This window comes from Genypterus blacodes, unplaced genomic scaffold (genome assembly GCF_046128005.1).
Source record: "Genypterus blacodes isolate CSIRO-AG114 ecotype Tasmania unplaced genomic scaffold, CSIRO-AGI_Gbla_v1 ptg000438l_1, whole genome shotgun sequence".
In the NCBI taxonomy this organism is placed as follows: Eukaryota; Metazoa; Chordata; class Actinopteri; order Ophidiiformes; family Ophidiidae; genus Genypterus; species Genypterus blacodes.
In genome coordinates, this window is record NW_027467208.1 from 5,489,979 (window position 1) to 5,510,520 (window position 20,542).

At 47.2% G+C, this 20,542-nt stretch overlaps 2 protein-coding genes across 4 annotated transcripts; one reads left to right on the top strand and one right to left on the bottom strand.

The window, feature by feature from the left end:
- Positions 1 to 244: 244 nt before the first annotated feature.
- Positions 245 to 8,235, bottom strand: pbxip1a (pre-B-cell leukemia homeobox interacting protein 1a). Of its 3 annotated transcripts, XM_076139313.1 has the most exons (11): positions 8,056 to 8,235; positions 7,139 to 7,267; positions 6,598 to 6,679; positions 6,289 to 6,356; positions 5,436 to 6,209; positions 4,838 to 5,399; positions 4,032 to 4,280; positions 3,805 to 3,848; positions 3,584 to 3,679; positions 3,324 to 3,504; positions 245 to 3,241 (listed from the first exon to the last, which is right to left on the bottom strand). In XM_076139313.1, the coding sequence occupies exons 2-11, from the start codon at positions 7,208 to 7,210 to the stop codon at positions 2,256 to 2,258; spliced, it is 3,114 nt and encodes a 1,037-aa protein (XP_075995428.1). In that variant the 5' UTR covers positions 7,211 to 7,267; positions 8,056 to 8,235; the 3' UTR covers positions 245 to 2,255. The 3 variants fall into 3 exon arrangements, with proteins under 3 accessions (XP_075995428.1, XP_075995426.1, XP_075995427.1); XM_076139311.1 differs by having other exon boundaries at positions 4,838 to 6,209; XM_076139312.1 differs by lacking the exon at positions 8,056 to 8,235 and adding an exon at positions 7,822 to 8,011 and having other exon boundaries at positions 4,838 to 6,209.
- Positions 8,236 to 9,425: 1,190 nt separating this feature from the next.
- cks1b (CDC28 protein kinase regulatory subunit 1B) lies at positions 9,426 to 11,598 on the top strand. The gene is made up of 4 exons (XM_076139317.1): positions 9,426 to 9,592; positions 9,827 to 9,894; positions 10,033 to 10,160; positions 11,147 to 11,598. Exons 2-4 carry the CDS (start codon positions 9,836 to 9,838, stop codon positions 11,197 to 11,199), a joined length of 240 nt encoding a protein of 79 aa, XP_075995432.1. The 5' UTR covers positions 9,426 to 9,592; positions 9,827 to 9,835; the 3' UTR covers positions 11,200 to 11,598.
- Positions 11,599 to 20,542: the final 8,944 nt, after the last annotated feature.

The window sequence follows — 20,542 nt, forward strand, 5'->3', positions numbered from 1 at the left end:
GGTCGGCTTATCAGTAAGTGTCCCTGCACATATGTGTGAATGAGTCAGGTAGTAAACATTTAGTGTTTAGTGTGGTGGCTGTAATAACGCGCGCCTGTCATGCCAACACGTCCATTCATCTCCAATGTAAACCACAGTCACTCATACACACGTGCATAGTTGGGAATCTTTTCCAACTAGTTCGGAAAATTTCAACCATTCTTGAGGCTTTAGAATATAAATTAAAACAATAGATATTCACTCATTCAGTTGTGAAAACTTTATTGAATTTAACACTGATCTTTGACAAGAGGAAGTACATGATAATGGGAAAAATTTGAAATACTCAAATTCATCAATATTCATCCAGGGATCATTTACACACATTCTTGGGCTGAATCCTAAATTTTCCATAAGACCGGAGCCCTTCAGTTGACCTTCAAAGTACCGACAAAATACCAGAACTGTTTGAAATCCATAACAGAATTTGGAATCTGTATGTTTGAAATTAAGCTTTGTTCTGACCACTTTGGCCGACTTGTTTTGCGGATATCAAAAACGCAAACCTGTTGTTCCTCTGTATACACAAGAGAGGGCCGAGGGAAACAAACATCAGATCAAAGCTGTAACATTCATCCTCTGCTGTCAAATAGCAGTCAAATAGCAAGTAGCACAAACGTGTTTTAGTGTTGCAGATGCAAACAAACTCAAAGACTAAACTGTCAACTCTGTTCAATCTACCGTTTATAGTAAACAAAGGCACATAAGCAGGAGGTGGCAAACTAAAAACTCTGGGAAAACCTTCACTTTCATGTTCAACATGTAACATGTATGGCCTGGAACACACACAACGCACAAAGTGTGGCTCCGTGTTGTAAAAATAAAGGACAACAATTGCAGTGTACCGACTGTAGGGGAAAGAAAACACAAAACTCATCAAACCAGTCGCCACAAATGGGCTAAAGGAGGAAAACGTCTCCACATCATTTCCCTTTATTAAGTATGGACTGTCTTTGACCTTTTGTCTCGCCCTAAACCTGAAAACAATAAAGTAGTAGCTTCTTCATTTTTCGCTTTCCCCCTTTATCTTGAACCAGGTTACGCATGAGAAACTCTCTAATGTGCACGACAACCTGCTAACACAATGTGGACAGAAGTCTCATTTAGGGGAATCGACTAAATCAATTAAAATAAACCGTAACTGGTTTAAGGGATTATGCGAATTAAGATAAGGGCGACTCGTCTAGTTTATACTCTCACTGTCCTGGGATACCCAGTAATGTATATCATGTGTTAGAGGTCTCCATGGCGACATTACAAAGCAACGTTGCCAAGAGCTAATAGCCTACAAACCGTAGACGCGCTTTAAGTAGAAATCTGAAATAATCTCGCTCGGTAAATATGTTTGAGAAAGTGCTGAAGTGTTTTTTTGCAGTCGTGGACTCTACGGCTTTGAGGTCGGAGAGTCTAACTAGTACGTAACGGCTCCACGCAAAGGCAGAAACGCCAAAATAGTCTGTGAAGTGTAGAAACCAAACGCTGCGGGCTCTCAAACAGCACGCAGTGTGTTCAGCCAAATCTAATAAAGAGCTGCTGACACAAAACTGGTCTAACCTGATCTGATTCTTATCATTGAAAGAGCTGGGATCCGATCCTCTGGGATTGGACGGTCGCGCCGCCGCCCGGGGGCTAATGCTATCTGTGAAAACGTCTCAGTATTCTGTCCCAACCTGCAAGCTTTTTTAAGGTGTAGCAGCTTTTAAAATAATTACTTTCCCACAAGTGGACAGAAAGACAAATAAACCAAAGCCTTGAACAGTCACAACTGAATGAATGGCACCTACAAAGCCCAAACGTTGCTGCACGATAGCGTTATTAGCAGATAGCATTTGACTGAGCATGGGTTGGAGTTTACATCATGACCAACATGCACAAAGCGTTGAGCAAAGACGGTAATATAGCAAAAGGCAAACCCACAGGGACACATGGACGGGGAGGACTTGGAGGACTTGGAGGACTTGGCATGAGGAAGCCTGACCTGACGGAGAGGTAGAACAACAACTATGTCCAAAAAACAAAAAATTACAACTCTAGTAGCTTATAATGAAAGACTCACAGGGTTCATGAGGGGCACAAGCACGACGCGGCACCAGAAGCATGTTTCTACTATAAATACAGCGCTGAAGAAGGTACGCCAGAAATGTGTTACCAGAACCACCGCTCGCTGCCGCCGCGGTGCTGAACTTTGACCCCCGCCGTCTTTTTTTGTCTCTTTTTTACGCAGTGGCGGCAAACTTCCACAGGGCCTCTCGCTCGAACTCCTCCATCTCCTTCTCCAGGGCGTCGTTCTCCCCGTGGCCCTCCTTCTCCAAAACGTCCACCATGTCCTCCAGGATGTCCGCCACGTCCTCGGCGAAGTCGCTGAAAAGGACCCGCTGGTGGATGAAGGTGCCGTCCTGGAAGTACTCGGCCGTCAGCTTCCTGATCTTGTCCTTGCTTTCGGGCGGGGACCCTTCCAGCTTGCTCAGGTAGCCCTCCAGCAGCTCCTCGAACTCGTGGAGCTCCACTGGGTAGAGGCCCTCCTTCCCGGCGCAGTCCTCCGCCGTGCCGCAGCCCAGCTGGGGGCGGACGTTGCGGCGGAGCTTCTCCTCCTGCGCCCTCCAGAAGTCGTTGTGGTTGTGCTGGCGGGGCTGCTGGTGCTGGTGATGGTGGTCATGGGAACTCTTGGTGGTCCGACTGTGCCACGGTTTCTCCTTCCTCCTCTCCTCTCTGTCCTCTCGACGATCATCCTTCTTCCTCTCCCACTCGTCCTGGTGCTTCCTCCACGCCTCCTTGTGCGAGTTGTGCTTGTGCGGCTTGTCCTTGTGTCCGTCCTCTTTGCCGTGCTTCCAGTCCTTCTCGCCTCTGCGCTCCTTCTTCTCTTCTTTCTTCCAGTGGTCCCGTCCCTCCTCTTTGCCTTTGCTCCCCTTCCATTTCGACTGCTGCTGCTTCCTCTTCCCCCACCTCTCCACCTGCTCCGACAGCCTCTTCTGGATCTCCTCCAAGCTGTCCCTTACATGTTTCCTGTCGCCGCCATTTCTTTTCATCCCCTCCAGTCTCTTCCTGCTCTCCTCCAAAAGAACCTTCTGCCTCTGGAGCTCGTCCTTCACGCTGCCATCCTCCTCTGTGTCCTTCCACCTCTCTTGCCCAGCTGTGTTTGGGATATTCGGACCAACGCTGCCAGCAAGCGACTTGACGGGAGGCGCGGGAATTTCCTGCGCCACTGTAGAGGAAACAATATATCAATGACGTCCTAGCTGAGGTCGTAAAGGTCAAAAATAGCGCTTTGGAAGCACACGTCATACCTGTGAGCTGGCTGAGTTCCGTCACTCTGACCCTCAGACTCTCCAGCTCTCTCCTCAGATCGGGCAGAGACGACAGCTCTTCCTTCAACTTCCTGTTTTCGTTCTCCAGATGAGCTTTGCCTTGTTCGTCGCCGGTCGCCACCACCGCCTTCAGCGCCAAGTCCAGCTCTGTTTTCTGAGACTGGACGATACGAAAAATGAAAGGTTGAGTCAAACGCCGGCTCCTGCATCACGATTCTGCCAACTTCGCCAACACCGACCTGTAACTGCGCCTCCAGCTGAGAGATTTGTCGGTTTTCCTGCGTCAGTTTATCCAGCAGCTCTCTCATATCCCGCGGATCGTTGCTGAACCATTCCTGTAGAAGAGAAACCAGGGGCGAATTAATAACACAAACGTCTGCCGGGTGTTTGACAGCGACGCTACTGTTCCGACTTCAGACTGACACGGGAGTTAGTGAGATGAGTGATGGCGGAGACAGACCTGGTTTTGTTCTCCATCAGTCAGGTCGTAGGAGTCAAAGTCGCCTGTCAGATAAGACAACAAAGCTCATCTCTCACACAAGTGCACCAGACACTTATTAAAACCTAGCAGCTGCCAGGCATCGCACAGCAGCAGACAACACTTAGTTCATTTGTCCATTATTGGTGCAGAAAGAGACAAATAAACCCTAATGAAAGTGTTTTAGTGCTTTGTGAACCTGAACTCACCAGAGAAGAAGAGGGAGCCTAAGAAGAGCAGGATCACAGCGCCCACAATGCACTTGTTCAAGGAGAACCAGTGCTTCTCCTCCTTCTTCTCCACCATCCTGAACTCCATTTCCTCCTCCTCGTCGTCGTCGTCCTCCTCTGACGTCCTGGGTCTCTGAGCGTCGAAGGAGGCCACGTTCCTCCTCCTCAGCCCGTCGTCGTCGCTGCTCGTGTTGCCCGTGTCGAAACTCCCGGAGCGCTCGAAGGGAGCTAGGAAATGGGAAGGCGGAGAGGGAGAGACGAGATGAAGAAGGCGAGGAAGGCATGTGCAGGATGGGGAAGAATGTTTTGACAAAATCTGAGCCACATGTTTCAACAAATCATCTGGATTTCTCTGGCAACAAAAGGTCAGAACTGAATCTTTACCCCATAATCCAAACAGGCTTTGGGTAAAATGCTCCAATATGTGCAGATAACAAATCATACGGGTGAACACAAGACAAGAAAATACTTTTAAACTCAGTAAGCAGAGAAATCCTGACAAAACCTCGGTGTTGCTCACGGAAACAGATGGCATTTCCTCTCTGAATCACAAAAGCGGTGATTTCATACATGTGGATTCTTCTTGTCTCAGCTGCGAGTACGTACATCATGTAAACCAAACCTTCTGGAACTGTATCTGCACTTTGGATTGATTGATTGATTGATGGCTTTTGTTTTGCCTGAACCTTCCCTGAAATGTCTACACCTACATCAAGGCTGGCCGTAGTTCCATGTTATAACCTAGTTTGCGTGAACCATTGTAGATATTACTACTAGAATTTTACCTTCTTCTTCTCTCTCAACCTGGATCTCTTCTTCTGGTTCCTCCTCCTCTACTGGACCAACCGTCTGTGGTTCCGGACTCTCATGTACGGGGTATTCTGTCTCCATTCTCTCCATTCTCTCTGAAACTGGGCTGTGTGACTCAGGACTCTGTGATGTGAGGCTGATAGCAGCTTCAGTGTGAGAGGGAGGCTCGCTGGCTGTGAGGGTCTCTGCTGTGAGTCTAACCTCGGGTTCCATAGAGAAGACAGGGCTGCGCTCTGCAGGGGCCACAGGACTCTGCCACACGTCAGCAGGCAGATCCAGGGGTGGTTCTGTGGAGACGGGTGTCTCAAATCTGGACAGAACAGGGCTGGGTTCTTCTGACTCGGGCACAGGCTTGGGCTTGAGCTTAGGCTCGGGCTCTGGCTCGGCCTCAGCTAACTCAGGTACAGACTCGGGCTCAGGCTCTGCTGACTCAGGTACAGGCTCGGGTTCGGGCTCGGGCTGTGCTAGCTCAGGTACAGGCTTGGGCTCGGGCTCAGACTCAGGCTCCACGGACACAGCTACAGGCTCGGGCTCAGGCTCAGACTCAGGCTTGGGCTCAGGCTCAGGCTCCACTGACTCAGGTACAGGCTCGGGTTCGGGCTGTGCTAACTCAGGTACAGGCTCAGGCTCAGACTCAGGCTCCACGGACACAGCTACAGGCTCGGGCTCGGTCTGTGCTAACTCAGGTACAGGCTCGGGCTCAGACTCAGGCTCCACGGACACAGCTACAGGCTCGGGCTCGGGCTCAGACTCAGGCTTGGGCTCAGGCTCCACTGACTCAGCTACAGGCTCGGGCTCAAGCACAGGCTTGGGCTCCTCTGACTCAGGCTTAGGCTCAGGCTCCACTAACTCAGGCACAGGCTTGGGATTCTCTGACTCAGGCTTAGGCTCAGCTGACTCAGACACAGGCTTGGGCTCCTCGGACTCAGGCTCAGCTGACTCGGGCATATGCTCGGGCTTAGGCTCACACACAGGCTTGGATTCCTTTGATTCCGGCTCCACTAACTGAGGCTCAGCTGAGTGAGGCACAGGCTCAGGATCACACAGAGGCTGGGGCTCCTCTGACTCCGGCACAGGCATGGACTCCAGCTCCGGTTCCGGCACAGGCTGCAGGTCAGCTGGTGGGAGTTCAGAGGCAGGAACATCAAGTGGAGCCCCCAGGTCCAAGTTGGTGACAAAGGGGGTGCTGCCTGAGAGCTCATTGTCATTGGGGGAGCTGGTTACAATGTCATGGATAATGGGAGGCTGACTCTCCGAGTCCAGGTCTGAAGGTGGCATCGGGCTTATCTGGGCTGGACTGGAAAGGACGGGACCCTCACCGGGCTCTGGAGTGGTTTCTTGACACACCTAAAGCCATTACTTATTATTATTATTATTACCATTGTTGTTGTTGAGTCGATCATTATGCAATTTATCATGCACCAACCTGATGGCCTTCCTCTGACAGGGTAGTGTCCACAGTAAGCTCAGGTTGCTTGATGTCCATAGAGGCCCCTGAAATAACATTATCAAATCTGTGACATCTTCCACGAGTATGCACACTCAAAATTAATACATGTCATATAACAACCATGAGCATAGATGGATTAAGTTCCAAGTTTCAAGGCTTAAAATCAGGGATCTAAGGCTAAGGGCAATGGATGGTTTTAGGTCCTGCATTCACACATTAGATCCGCCTTAAAATCATCTGATGAAGTGTTTGGTTGGGCTGTTAATATGCAGAATGACGTCTCACCTGCTACCTCTTCAGACAGATTGGGGACGTCTCCCAGACTTTCAGGGCCATCGTCCACCCCGGCAGTCTCTGCTGCAGCCTCCTGTGGGGTAAGAACAATTTAAGTACTATTTTTAGAAGCACTGATCTTGACATTTTCATCAGAACCCGCTGACACGCATGTCTATGCACATTAACACAAGCCAGAGAAACGTGCTGACATGTGCTGCTCAACGTTTATTTTTAAAATGAAGTTGTCCTCATGAAAATACAGCATAACTAAGTCAATATCCTCACATTATCACATATTATCATATTTCTGACATACTTGAGAAAGCTGGCAGTTAAAGATAGACATTTTATATATGATCTGATATTATAATTCAATGTATAGTGTGAAAAAGTGTTGTTGTTGTTATTGTTATCTTATTTTTATTTTAGCCAGCCAAACAATACTACCTGTACACACACTAGTGATGAGGATAGAGATTAGATAGATCCTAAATAACTAAGTATTCCCATAACATTTGAGCCTGGCGACCCTGCGCTGAGTCTGTCTCACCTCAGGAGACAGGAGGGTCCAGCTGTTGGTTGAGGAGCCAGTGCTGCCTGCGCTGTCGCTGTGGTCAGACATCGCCCCCTTCAGGCTCAGTGCGGCACAGCAGGGGACAGATTCCGCTTACTAATAATCCTGCAAACGACGACACAAACAAGATGTCTTGAACATGCCTGGACACACAGTGTGCTTGTGTTTGCGTGTGTGTGTTTAGAGGGAGTTCACAGCTGCATCCGGCCAAAGTTAATCCTCCTCCCAAATACCAGTGTAGACGGGAATAATGGAGCTAGCATGATAGCAAAATTATGAACATACAGAATGCAGAACATGCTAAAAATTAATAATCTGTCTGTGTTGACATTTTAATACCGAACGTGTGATAAATGTTAAGGACTGAGGTGTCGCAGTTTATGGTGATTCGCCGAATACTCGGTATGGAGAGCAGGTTTGTCGTTGCCTCCAGTTATATAACGGAGTGGTGGCATCCATAATGTGCTGCTGCGCAATCAAACAAAGGCTTTCATAAGCAGGTATGTCTCCATTGTATTCGTCGCTATTTCCAGCCAAGCATTCACTCAGAACCAAACCATCCTCACAATCTGTGTGACTGTTAAATTCCCTAATGGTCAAACCACAGACACGAAGCAGTCCACTGATCCCGATACAAGCTAACGAATGTTTATACTCACTTGTCCTCAACACTATACGCGCTATGCTTCTATTCTGCACCTCTACGGAACACAATTAGGCTTCTGTGGTTGTTGTAGAAACCGAATTCAGTGTCCAGTCATGATGGTAAACAAAGGATGGTGGCAATACATTCCCACTCCCACTTCTTCCGCGTTCCCAGGCCGCGTTGTTAGAGAGCCTTTCACACACCTGCTCCACTCCAACAGATAAAATATCAAATAAAATTTGTTAACCTTCTTGTTCACACCCCAGTGGTCGGTTGTTTTGTATTTTCCTCCAAAACGTTTTGTTTTTCAGTATGCACAACGCTCTTCTCTTCCCGTGAAGTTGGGAACTTTGGGAATTCCGAGCTGCGTCACTCCGACAGCAGCGCGTGCCCTCCAATCGGATTTCGGTAGGCTCGCGCGAGTCTCCGCCCCCGAGTGAAGGATGGACCAATCAGGGAATAGTGTGGTGAATCCCCAGCTTTGATTGACGCTCGCAGGTGAACGTGGCAGGTGACGGACATAGATCCTTCCTCCCTCCTCAAGAAGATGGATGAACCGAACCCTCGGCGTACATGCATGTACATATATTTATATAGAGGAGGGAGAGGCGAGCAGCACCCAGCCGCACTCTGACACGTCTGCACAGTTATATTTGTCTGCGGGACTTACCGCACTGGACTCCCCCCCTTCACTCCAGTTGCTTGGCAGAGGACATTCATTTCATCATCCGCCTCCTTCTTTTCTATTATTAGAGGCTATTAAATCGCCTGTGTCGTGTGATAGGTACCTTTGCTGTGGCATGTCTGAATAACAGAGATGTGGAACTTCACGTAACGCTGTCACAGAGTTCGTAATTATAGTCACAGGTTTTCCAGAGGGATCATTTCACACATGGTTGATTACAGATAGCCCATCAGGCTCATGAAATTGCTTTTTTCCCTGTAATATCTCTGTGCCACCTTTTTGTCAGACCATTACTGAGAATTATGCTATCTATCTATCTATCTATCTATCTATCTATCTATCTATCTATCTATCTATCTATCTATCTATCTATCTATCTATCAAACAACTGAAGCTCTATTTTTCTTCTCCTTTTTCCACCTCCTTTAGTAAAGCCTTGGTGAAAGCTCCAGTCTATATACTAGGCCCAACTTGTATCTTGTACTATAGTTTTCACTCTGTTACCCGGCTCAGTTACCATCCTTTTCTATTTGAGGAACAGTTCACCAACCTTCTCATGCTGACTTTTAAAAGCACAAAACACAGAATATCAAGGAATATCACAGGCATGAAAATGTGGGGGAAAAGCACAACAAAGTCACAACTTTCCGATGACAGCGTTATCACTCCTAACTGTGGTCAATATTTACATACTTATCACAAGTAGAAGGTGCTTTGTATGGTTTCTTTGTGTATTCGTGTGTAAATAACCTGTTGCATGATAATCTAACACCATGTGGGTCACTGGTTACACAACACAGCATGAATGTGTGTCATGTTGACATTTCATTTCAGCACTTGTTGTCCTCAAATGTTATCTAGATTCACTGGCCAATCAAAAGGCAGCGTTGCCCGTACGACTATTTCTTGCGACGGACAGAAGCAGCCAATGGGAGGACGGCACTTCAGATTCCCTGTCCAATGGGAGGAGGCGAGGGCATTTTGAACGGTGAAAAGCGGGATCCCTCCCAGTCGAGAGGGAAACAAAGAGCGAGCGAAGAGCACGCCACCGCCGGACGCTAAATTTGGAATAATTCACTGTTTTCATCTACTTATTTTGGCAAGTATATAAAGCAAACACCCCAAACACTCCTCTGTTACCCACACGAACACAAAAACAAGAGTTAACGCTTACATAACGCTAATTGTCAAGGATAACGCGTTCCGCTGCTAACTTAGCTAAACTAGCCTATTAGCCGCACGAGAAACTCTCACTTGTCATCTCCGCACACACATCTGGCTAAGCTGCGTTTGATTCTATTTGTCAACTAACCCGAAGACATTTCCTACACAGGTTCCCGTCATGTCCAACAAACAGATCTACTACTCCGACAAGTACGATGATGAGAAATACGAATACAGGTGAGTCCACATGTGTCAAACCACTGTCACGGTGTCATGCCGTGACATCTAACAAGCTTTTCTAACCCTGACATCGCATATGACTGTTTTAATTTGAGCTTTCATAACTTTTTAAACTTTCTTTTCCTTTTTAAATAGACACGTAATGCTTCCTAAGGACATTGCTAAGCGTGTGCCCAAGACTCACTTGATGTCAGAGACTGAGTGGAGGAACCTGGGGGTCCAGCAGAGTCAAGGATGGGTGCATTACATGATCCACCAGCCAGGTAATGTCTCCATAGCATGTGGGAATAACAGATATATGTGGACTTCCTGTCACTGGATCTGTAAAGTATCACTGAATGAATTCATATACCCCAATATAACCAAGGCTGCTTAATATAGACAACATGGAGGGCCTGCAAACTAGTCATGATTGAGGTTGTGACAGGCAATTGGATGTTATTGCTTATTGAATCATTTGCTCTAAAGCACCTGTTGATGTCAACAAAGATGGCAGCATTCCCTCCAAAATGACAAAACGCTTACCGAGCTGCTTTTTGTAGTCCCGACTGACAGAGGCCGAGATGATCTGCGTGATTGGCATTTCACACAGTCTACTAGTGTATAAATGTGACATCATTGTTAGTTTGGTTGGATGACATCGCTGTTGTAACTTGGGTGTCGGTTGACATCACCATTGTTTTAAGTAGCCACATTAGAGGATACATGTGGCTTTGTTATATTGTGTTTCCTAATTGAACTGTATTTGTCAGGCGTTGACACGACACCTCAGTTGTCATTGCTATTGTGTTTGTCTTAGTTCCCAGTTGATTTCCTTATTGGTGTGCTGTTTGCATTGTGTTGTCCGTCCCCTTTATGTTGCCATGCGAGTGAACCCTGCTCGTCCAGCCTCCATTGTTTCTCATGCAAAGGATGGACGATTGTGACAAACACAGCCAGCAGGCAGTCGTTAACGTGTGTACAGTTACACCTTCTGTAGAGCTCCTATAGATGAGAGGTTTAGATGTGTGTGTGACAGATCTGGTGGGCACGAGCATCTGGACAGTGTACCTCCAAAAGTATACACCCTCTATTCAAGATAAGGGGCGGGGCAGAGGGGAGAGGATTGGAGTTCCAGGTGTCAGATTTCTGCCACAGGGAATCAAAGAATCAGTGCTCCCAACAATGTGCTGCTGCTTTCTTTCATGTATTGCCACAGCTGCCGCCTCGTGTTCCATTTTTGCTCATTTTGCTCTCCTCTTTCCCGCAGAGCCTCACATCCTGCTGTTCAGACGCCCCTTACCCAACCCAAAGGCATCTTAAAGGAGGCTCTCTGGGTCCAGGAGAGAGCGGTCCTGCCCGGAGCGGCGCGCGCCACAGAATCAACTCATCAATGTGAGGATCAACGCGTCTTCACTCATCACCAGGCTTTTTTTTTCTCCTTTTATAAATTGTGTGTGTGGCCGCCGCCGCTGCCGCCCCGGGGCTGATCATTCTGGACCCGGAGGAGGACTAAAACAATGAACAGTTCTTGTGGAACGACTGAGTATTTTGTTGAAGGAAGAAAAAACAAATCACACTTTCTCTCTCTCTCTCGAGCAAAAGACATCACCTGTGTGTGTGAGGTGTGACGTGCCATCTGCCAGAAACATTCAAAATGATATTACACTGTACTGAATGTTTCTGTCCTTGTTGATGATCCTGCTTCATTTTTTTATTTTTTTTTTTAAAGAACAAATCCGATATTAAGATGTGAGAAGAGTAGACGCATCTTCATCATCAATTTAGATTCTTCACACAGTAAACTGGTTTTAACTGTAACATATCGCTGCTCGGCTCAAAGGACGCCGTAAAACTGATCAATCTCTCACGTGCATTAAAACCTAAACCTTAAAAAAGAATCTAAATCTATAGGCGAGTCCACCTAGAATAATGTAGTTGTGATCTTATTCCACTATGCGTGTTTTATAATAGGTTCTGCTTATTTTAAAAACCGCTCCATAGATTGGTTTTTGTACCAGTGAGCTGCTCAGTATTTATAACTATTCCCTTTTTCCAATAAATGTACAAACTTTTAAATCTCCAGTGCGGTGTGGGTTTGGTTATTTTTTCGTTGACGCTCGCTTTCCTTCTCGTTTAGCCAGCCGGCACAGTGGCGTGGTCCAGGCCCCGAGAAGCGATGATGTAAGCGTCGGGAACCAGGTTAGTGCTGGGACACCGGGAAGCGTTTGAGTTGTAGTGGCGCGAGGGGATTAGAACCAAACACTGCAGGTTAGTTGAGACGTTATTATAAACTGAAAGATAGATACGATGTTGAACTGAGTCTAAATGATAAGCGACTTCACCTTATTCAGGATTTGTCTTTGGTCGTTTGTCATTGTCAAAACCTATATCCTCAAAATGGCACTTCAGTTTTTGTAAGACAATTTTTTGAGACAAAATAAAATCCTCCACCTGTCATCACATTTGTTGAACACTCCAGCCTCCTCCCTGATGCAGACTGAAGTAGAAACAACTCTTTTCTCTATTCTGAATGTGTTTTGAAGCCACTAGAGTGATGCTTTCAAACAACCCTCTGCGTTATATCCTGTTTCTACAGTTGATGCATCACCTTAGGGAAGCAAAAGGCCATTTGGTTATTTGGTACAGCTGTAAACAAGTTCACGTTCAACTACGCAAAATGACGTCTTCGGGTCAGAAGTTGCATTTTTTAAGCTGTAGTTATATTGACTCTCTGAGGAATTAAAAGCTGCTTTTCAGTAGCACCTTAGTTGTTGCTTTTGAAATTTGCACACAGGCATGAAAGTGTGTGTGTGTGTGTGTGTGTGTGTGAGAGAGAGAGAGAGAGAGTCGGTGTGTAATATCAAATCTACTGTATTTAACAAAATCTAGCTTTCACATCTTCCAATTGCCTCAATAAAAGCCATTGATTCGTAAAAAAATTCAATAGGAACTTGCAGAAACGGGGCGTTCTCCTTTAAATAAAGCCTTCAGGGCCGTTACAATCCTATATGAAGTTAGCAGCCTACACTTCTATTACTATTAGCGGGCCTGATGACAGCCCCCGCTCCCATTTTCTGAACGTTATTGCAGAGCTAAATTGGATGTGCAGAGGACGCTCTCCAGACAAGTCCTCATAACACTCCTGGATCTCGGAGACTTAACGGCCCCGCCGGTGTCAGTTTAGAGATGATAGATTCGTCGGATCACGTTTGATGGCAGCAATCAGCCGCCTCCAAAATATCAAAGCCAGCAGGGGGGGGGAAGACGGTGTAAAGATATGTTCTGTTTATTGAAATAAGAGCCATATTTTGCCACTGGTTTTTAAAATATTACGTTCTCGAGCAAAACGGCAGAAAGCGTGCGCGATAATGAATGATGTGTCTGGAAATTAAACGTGCTGTAATATTGCGGCAGCGTACGAGATAATCAGGTGTCGGGCCCCATCACCTCGCCTGTCGTAGTGGAATGTGATGAGCTCTGCTGGGAGAGGTGTGACCTAATGAAACATGCAGGGATGTGTTCCAGGCAGCACGCTTCATGGATGTGTGATATCCAAACACACACACACAGAGAGAGAGAGACAGAGAGTTGGTGCTCATCCAGTGGCTCAGGAGTGCTGCATCTGTTGTCTGGCACTGCAGCGGCGCTCTTGTTCTCCTTATTAGCTGCTTGTAATTCCGCCAGTTTAACAATTTCGCTTTCTGCCTTCGCATTCCTAATGCGGGTCTTATCTCGGGCGTCTCTGTGGACATAATTGACAAATTGTTGACTGAATGAGGAGCCGCCACGCACGAGAATGAGGCAATTGGAAAAAGTGTTTGCAAAGCATTTGATGCGAGAAAGTTGTGGGCTCATTTTTTTCCCCCCCAGCTTGACAAAGACAAAACAATAGAATCTGATTATTCTCAGATGCAGCAGTTTGGCTTTGGCCCTTCAGCTATTAGGTTTGATGTTGTGATTTTTAAATAGTTCTGTTAAGAACGGTATTATTTTTATTCTAACATCGTAACTCATTAAGCTTTAAAAGACGACTCGGACGGCGCTGATATATGCGGAGATGTCTTTGAACGCAGCGAACCGGCCCTGTCGTGTGTTCGTGTTTGTTTATTTTGCCAACATTTGTGTGTCGATAGGATTTAAAGAGGAATCGTGTTGCTCAAAGGACGCTTCCATGCAGACTGGTCCCGCTGTGCTGCAAGTGAAACACACAGTAGGGGGGCAGAGGAGGAGGAGGAAGAGGGGTGGGGTGAGTATTGTCACAGTGCTTTTAGGCTGTTGGAGGACCTTCAGAAGGGCAAGGTGACACTGTACTGGGCTGAATTCTGCAGAGATGAGAGCCTGGTGTCACGCAGAGATTCGCAGAAGTTTGGCTGAAAAGGTGTTAGGGCGACTCCGCTGGCATTAAGGGATTTGGTTTATTCACACCGCCAGACGTTCCCCGGTTCTGCTGGACTGAATTTGTGTCACTGAGCCCGCTAGAAAGAAAGAGAGAGAGAGAGAGAGAGAGAGAGAGAGGGGTAGGGGGGCAAAGACTGGTTTGAAGTCACACGCTTTCCACTTTTAATCTCAGCCCGGGATCGGAGATAGGATAAGAAGACAGGGAATATGGAGAGAGAGAGAGAGAGAGAGACGGAGGTGTGTGTGTGTGACAAAGGCACCCTGCTGGGATCCAACCGGGGGCGGGGACGCGGCGATCGCTGGTATACAGAAGCTGCGTCGAAAGGTCACAGAAGAAAAACCCGTTCACAAATATTGTCTCAATAAAAAATGCAATTCCCCCTACAACAAACACATCCAGTGCTGCATGCCAGATGAGACCGCAGCGTTTCCTGTGTGTTCTACACGTCGGCCTGTAGAGGGCAGTGCAGCACAGCGAGGGGAAAAAAAGGAAGCTAGAGGTTGAAGACATCATGTAAACATAAAAGTTGCTGTATAACGCAGGGGTTAAACGGTTTGTGTTCCTCACATTTGTAAAAAAACAATTTAGTTTGTTTTTCTTATCCTGCAATGTGGTTTTGCTCTAAACTAACACAAGCAGAAATCTGTCCCAGAGACGTAAAAGCGACAGCGGGCAGCAGCAGCAGAGGATCTCTGTGGTGGCAGTTTAGACACTGTGGGCAGGAGACACACAGATGTGGAGGGAGAGAAAACGTTTTGCGGATCACGGGGGAAGATTTCTGACAATTGCTGGAAAAACGTTGCGGCGGTAATCACCGTGCTTTGATGGTCAGCAATTTCAGTAACCCCTGCAGAGATCCCAGAGATGTGCGGCGGGGACAGGATGATGATTGCTCGGCCGCCTGAAGGTGTCTGCCAGGGAGTTGTGGATGAATCAGACTGAAATAGGTTACTGCTGGAATCTTAAAGGTAAATCAGAATCTTAAGCCCGCAACTGGATTTTTCAGAGCAGCTCGGCACGGCAAAATCCGACTGATCACTTATCAGGCCGGCGACCTTACAGAGAATCTACCAGTCAGCAATGCTCGCTTCTCATATCGCTATTATCGCTGTATTCCTTATTTTGAATGTGCCCCCCTAATGTTATCCCGAGGCGTGACGTTTGGCGTTTTCACTCACACTGTGCGGCTGACGTGTTGAATCGTGCTGCAAAAAACAACACACACACATTAAGCTGTTCAATATTACCTCCAATTACTGGCTGGTGGGCAAAACAGAACGCGAGAACATCAAGCGTCTCTCATTTTGAAGTCGCCTAGGAAAGAGAGGATGAATCACTCATTGATGTCACATTTCACTCATTCCGGAGGCTGCGAGCTGTGAGGAGATTGTGAAACTGTAACTCGGAACATTTGCACATGCCGGCAGAATTCTAATTCTAATGTAAGTGGTTTGGGTTTTTTTGTGTAAGTGTCATCAGGAGCCCGTTTGGTGTGGAGGAGGGGAATCTTCACCGTGTGTTTATTTGATAAAGAAAAGAAAGCTTGCAAAACAGCGTGATTAAAGTTTAGTGAGGTTCATGAATAATTGAGAGTCAAATCAATGGAAACGCTAGCGAGAGGGAAAGTGGGATGGAGGAAGAGGGGAAGTTGCTTAGGTGAATGTTACAAAGAGAAAAGAAGGTGAAACACGCACGTATACTCGCGCGCGTACACAAAACGGGGGCGAGCAAACGTCTTCAGGATGTGGACAGGGGCGGGGAGCGAGGAGCAGAAGGGAAAAGGGAGAGCAAGGGAGGGGGGAGAGAAAGAAGGTCAGACGGTGGAGACGGAAAGTGCCGGAGCGAGGAGGGGGGTATTTATGTCTGGGTGTCGTCGGCTCAGCGGGGTGCCGTCTAAAAGGAAGCCGGGGGTTTTGATGGAGAGCGAGGGAGGCGCTGATGGAAGAAAGAGGGCTGAAGATTGCTCCATTAGATTGTCCAGACAATCATATTCCCTCCAAAAATGAATTTCACAACAGCGTGAAATAATTCATAAGACTAATCTGTCAAAGTATACAACAAAAAATGGCAATTCATTCCACGGTTAATATCCTGTGAAACAACAAACCGTCTGTGAGAAATTAATCTTTGAATAATACATTTCCTCCAAAATTTATAATTCAGTTCGTATCATTCACCAGTTTGGCTCAGAGTCGTGTGAAAAAAAAAAGATTGGAATCAACGCGCGACACGAGACCTGCAGGGGCCAGGAGGACAAACGAGGCGAAGACGAAGGTCGAATAGGAAAGGAAAGTCCAGAGGCGACGAGACTCTGACGGGAAAAAACGTCTTTAAAAGTTTGAATTCTGTATTTTTACCGTTTTCGGGCGTGACATGTTTCGCAATACCCACCTGAAAACTGTATTTGTGGAAATACCTAAGGCACTGGTGTGTGTGTGTGTGTGTGTCTAAGCATATTCAGAATGATACAGATCTGGGTCAACAGATACATCACAGGCGCCCGAGTACTTCATGATGAAAGCGTGAGCGCCGCCTCATACTAACACAACACGGCGGGAATGTCACCTATAGCAACCGCAAACATTAAATCCACACGGGGAATAAAACAGCATTTAAGCGGTTTAAAGGTTTTATTCGGTCGCAATCTTCTCGGGGTACGTAAAAAATAATCACGGAATCAATCTGCTGTGTCGCGTGTTCAGTTTAAATCAGAATTACAACTGCGTGAGAGCATAAATTGGACTTGCAGGCAGGCAGGTTTAGCACCGGGTTAATGTCGCTGAAGCGTGTCGGATCACCTTAAAGCAACAACGGTGATCAGGGCACGGATGTAATTTTAACTTTTTATGGACCAAACTGCTTTATTCACACGGCTGCTTGCTGGAAAGTGTTAATCTGATTGGCTGTCGATGAGTAGAGAGTCAATCTTCTTCTCTCTCTCTCTCTTTCTCTCCTATTGACAGAGATTCGAAAGCTTTTCTCACTTTTTGGCAGGATGTATGCAGCCGTGATCATATTGGAGAAATAGATCTGCCCAAATACTCGTTTCATCACCTCAATCCCTCGGTCCGGACTGAGGCCCGGTATAGCTTTAGCGTGTAATCCAGCGTTTCGGATACGCCGCATACTAATCGTTACCTTGTCCTTGACTTCAGACGCTCGCGGTCTAGTCTAGAAACCCCAGAGTCGGTACCTGAGTCGACCCGAGCTCACCCGCCTCCACCGGTCGCTCCTGTTGACAATGAAAGGTCCTTAATGGAGTCGGGGCCGGTCAGGCATTGATCAGGGGCGACTTCGGCTCCTCTGGCGATAGCGATTTTGAGATGTTTGGACCCCGGCGCCTCGTCGTTTAGCTGCATCGATCTCACCTGCAGACCCCTGCTCATTGGATTTGATAGCATGTTTGTTGCGCCCTTCTGTTCTGTGAGTCACGCTATTGAAAAGGACACCGGGAGGCGAGCGAGCGAGCGGAGAGACTTCTTTCAAGTGGCCGACCCGTCTGGGACCGCTCGTGGCACGCAGAGACCTAAAGCAGGGAAATCGCTAGCGTCTGTCGATAGGAGCAGCAGGGGTCAAGCAGCCTGTCCCCCTATTATGCTGTACTGTAAACACACCACGCTGAGTTCAGGGCACGTTGGCCTCCCTCCTCATCATCCTCTCGTGGAAAGGAAATCGCTGACAGATACATTATCCCACCATAGTTTTGCTTAATCTCCTGGATGTCGTTTTTAAAGGCTAAAACTGAAACCATCCTTAAACACGGCGGCGCCGGCTCATGTATTTTCAAAGAGCTCTTTAGGAGACATTGGTCATAAATCAATTTTGCGTTCAACCAAGCACTTTATCTTGATTTGCCAACCTTGGCAGATCCTTCAGGGGTCTTTTAAACATTAGTACAGTGCCTGTGGCTGTGGAAGCGTCTGGTTGCTCTCTTTATGTAGAACGAGCCGGCTCGTATAAATGAGGCGTATTACACCGCACCTGTTGACAAGAGGGCGGCAGCGAATGGAGTGTGTGCGACCGGGGCGCCTGCACGGTTTATCGATCCAACCGAGGAGGAGGAGGAGAAGGACTTCCACATGGCCTTGATGTGTGAGATGCCGTCTGGACCTGGAGACTGCGCTATTGATCAACGTGTCGAGTCTTAAGTAGACCTCTCCATTCATGGCCCTCGACGGCAACACACTTCCAAAATGACAGTAATCAATGGAAATGCTTAAATGACCCCACACAACTCCGATGTTATGAATTGCCTCGGCACTCCGGATTTATCTTTGCGGATTTCAGAGTGCAGAGATTTATTGACCACTTGTGAGGCTACTTATCCTCCCCTCCAATAGACACTGTGTCAAACTAAACCTCGATATTTATGAACTACACCCGCTGTAAATTAGTTTACTTCTTCCCTCCATGGTGCAATAAGCCCCCTTGTTTTTTTTTTGCATGATAAATTGCCAATATAAGAACCATTTTCCCCTTTCCACTCGTCGCTGCTTGTAATCCAAACACATTGGAGTGTGATGGTTGTCAAATGGTTGCACGTAATCAGACACAGACAAAAATGAATAATGCATCACAATATGTCTGGCTATCATTGTGTTGATTATTGCCAGAACGAGCCACAGCAGTGTTGCGGGAATGAAAAGACATTCAGCCCGGCACTTGTCCTCCCCATCAGGACAATGTACACTGTCAGTTTCTTTCCTAGCATACGGTTAGAACGTACCGCAGAACAATGGCAGAAAGTTATATAAAGTGAGAAGGCCGATTGTCAGTTTCCTTACAAGGGGTTCCGAGCTCAAGAGGAGAGACGACGAAGAGGAAGAAACACAAGCACTGTACTTCTTTGCATCGCACATCACCACAATACCCAAGTGGCGTCAACGCACGCAGACAATCGCGAAAGCTGCGGCGGTGGCAGAAAGCTCGGCGTGTAACAACAAAGCGAGACCACAGCAGTAACAAAAATCTGTCGTCTGACAAAAGCTCACAAACATCCAGTAATGAACAAAAGGCTCAAGTGATCAAACAGGAGAGGAAACTGGGATATGCAGAGTGAAGATGTGAAACACGGCACAGGGAACAAGCAAAAATCACATCTATCTGGAGACAAAGGGACGCGGCAGATGGGTGGGAAAAGGTGTAGAAACAAGACGAAGAATCAAGCAAATGGAGATCATTGCAGAGGAGGAAGAGGAGATTGGAGGGAGTTCACACACGGAGGGAGAGTTTGACAGAAAGCGAAGAATGTGACGGAAGTAAATGCTGTCACGCCGCAGAAAAGCTGCTTTGTTCCAATTGTTACACAGCAAAAAAAAAAGGCTTCGGGCGCGGGAATTTGACCGGTGACTCTTGGCTGGTGGCACATCCGGGAATTACGGGACCGTGACTTTAACTCCACAAGTGAAAACACGCATGATGAAGAGGCATAAATGTCACCAGGAGGCATATAAAAAGCCTAATCTGTCCTGACAAGAGTGTGACATTTCGGCGCCTCTGTTGAGTCGCCGCTTCAATTTTTCACAACGTTACATGATGACAGCCCCCCCCCCCCTCTCACCCCCCTCCATTTTTTATCTCAGCCTTACTGCTTTTAGCCGCGCTTTCTGAATTAGCTGTCAGCCGCCGCCGCCACGCTCTCCTTCTCAATGCTTCTTGGCGAGCTCAAATGACTGAATTAGGCTCTACCTTTAAAGATAATTGCTTAATTGGAGTCTTTTCATATGCTGTCGGTAGCTGAGGACCTGAGAAAGGCTCTGATAGCGCCGTAATTATGCTGCGACAGAAGATACGCGCCCCGGTTTCGTTGCCGGGCAGAGAAGAAGGAGCTGACAGCCTGGGCTCACTCGCTCGTTCCCCTCGCCCGCCCGCCCGCCCGCCCGGCCTCCACTTTCTCGCCACGGACTATGAGATACAGCTGAAATTGCAGGGGCCTTTTTCTGTGTGTGTGTGTGTGTGTGTGTGTGTGTGTGTGTGTGTCAAGGCCGCCGTTTTGCTTTAAATGAGACATAAGAGAATGTGTGAGTATAAATATAGTCTAAGAATGTCTAGCAAAACTCTTTCGCCTCCTCTCTTATTCCTGTCTTCTCTTTGAAAGGTGGGAGAAGACTATTACACGGTACATCTTCCTCCCTCTTGTACAGCTCTGGGATACAAAGTGTCAGATCTATTGGTGTGGGATTCTTTTGGAGAGGAACATTACACACACACAAACACACGCGTGGCAGCTTTAACCTCGCCCGTATGGCGTGCGGTCGGAGGTGA

Excerpts from the sequence above, each read along its gene's own strand:
- pbxip1a (XM_076139311.1), bottom strand. The coding sequence starts at position 7,210 with ATGTCTGACCACAGCGACAGCGCAGGCAGCACTGGCTCCTCAACCAAC. Across the intron at positions 6,210-6,288 it reads TGTCAGAGGAAGGCCATCAG|GTGTGTCAAGAAACCACTCC; the intron begins GTTGGTGCATGA and ends TAATGGCTTTAG. Across the intron at positions 3,849-4,031 it reads AGGCTCCCTCTTCTTCTCTG|GCGACTTTGACTCCTACGAC; the intron begins GTGAGTTCAGGT and ends CTTATCTGACAG.
- cks1b (XM_076139317.1), top strand. The coding sequence starts at position 9,836 with ATGTCCAACAAACAGATCTACTACTCCGACAAGTACGATGATGAGAAA. Across the intron at positions 9,895-10,032 it reads GATGAGAAATACGAATACAG|ACACGTAATGCTTCCTAAGG; the intron begins GTGAGTCCACAT and ends CTTTTTAAATAG. Across the intron at positions 10,161-11,146 it reads TTACATGATCCACCAGCCAG|AGCCTCACATCCTGCTGTTC; the intron begins GTAATGTCTCCA and ends TCTTTCCCGCAG.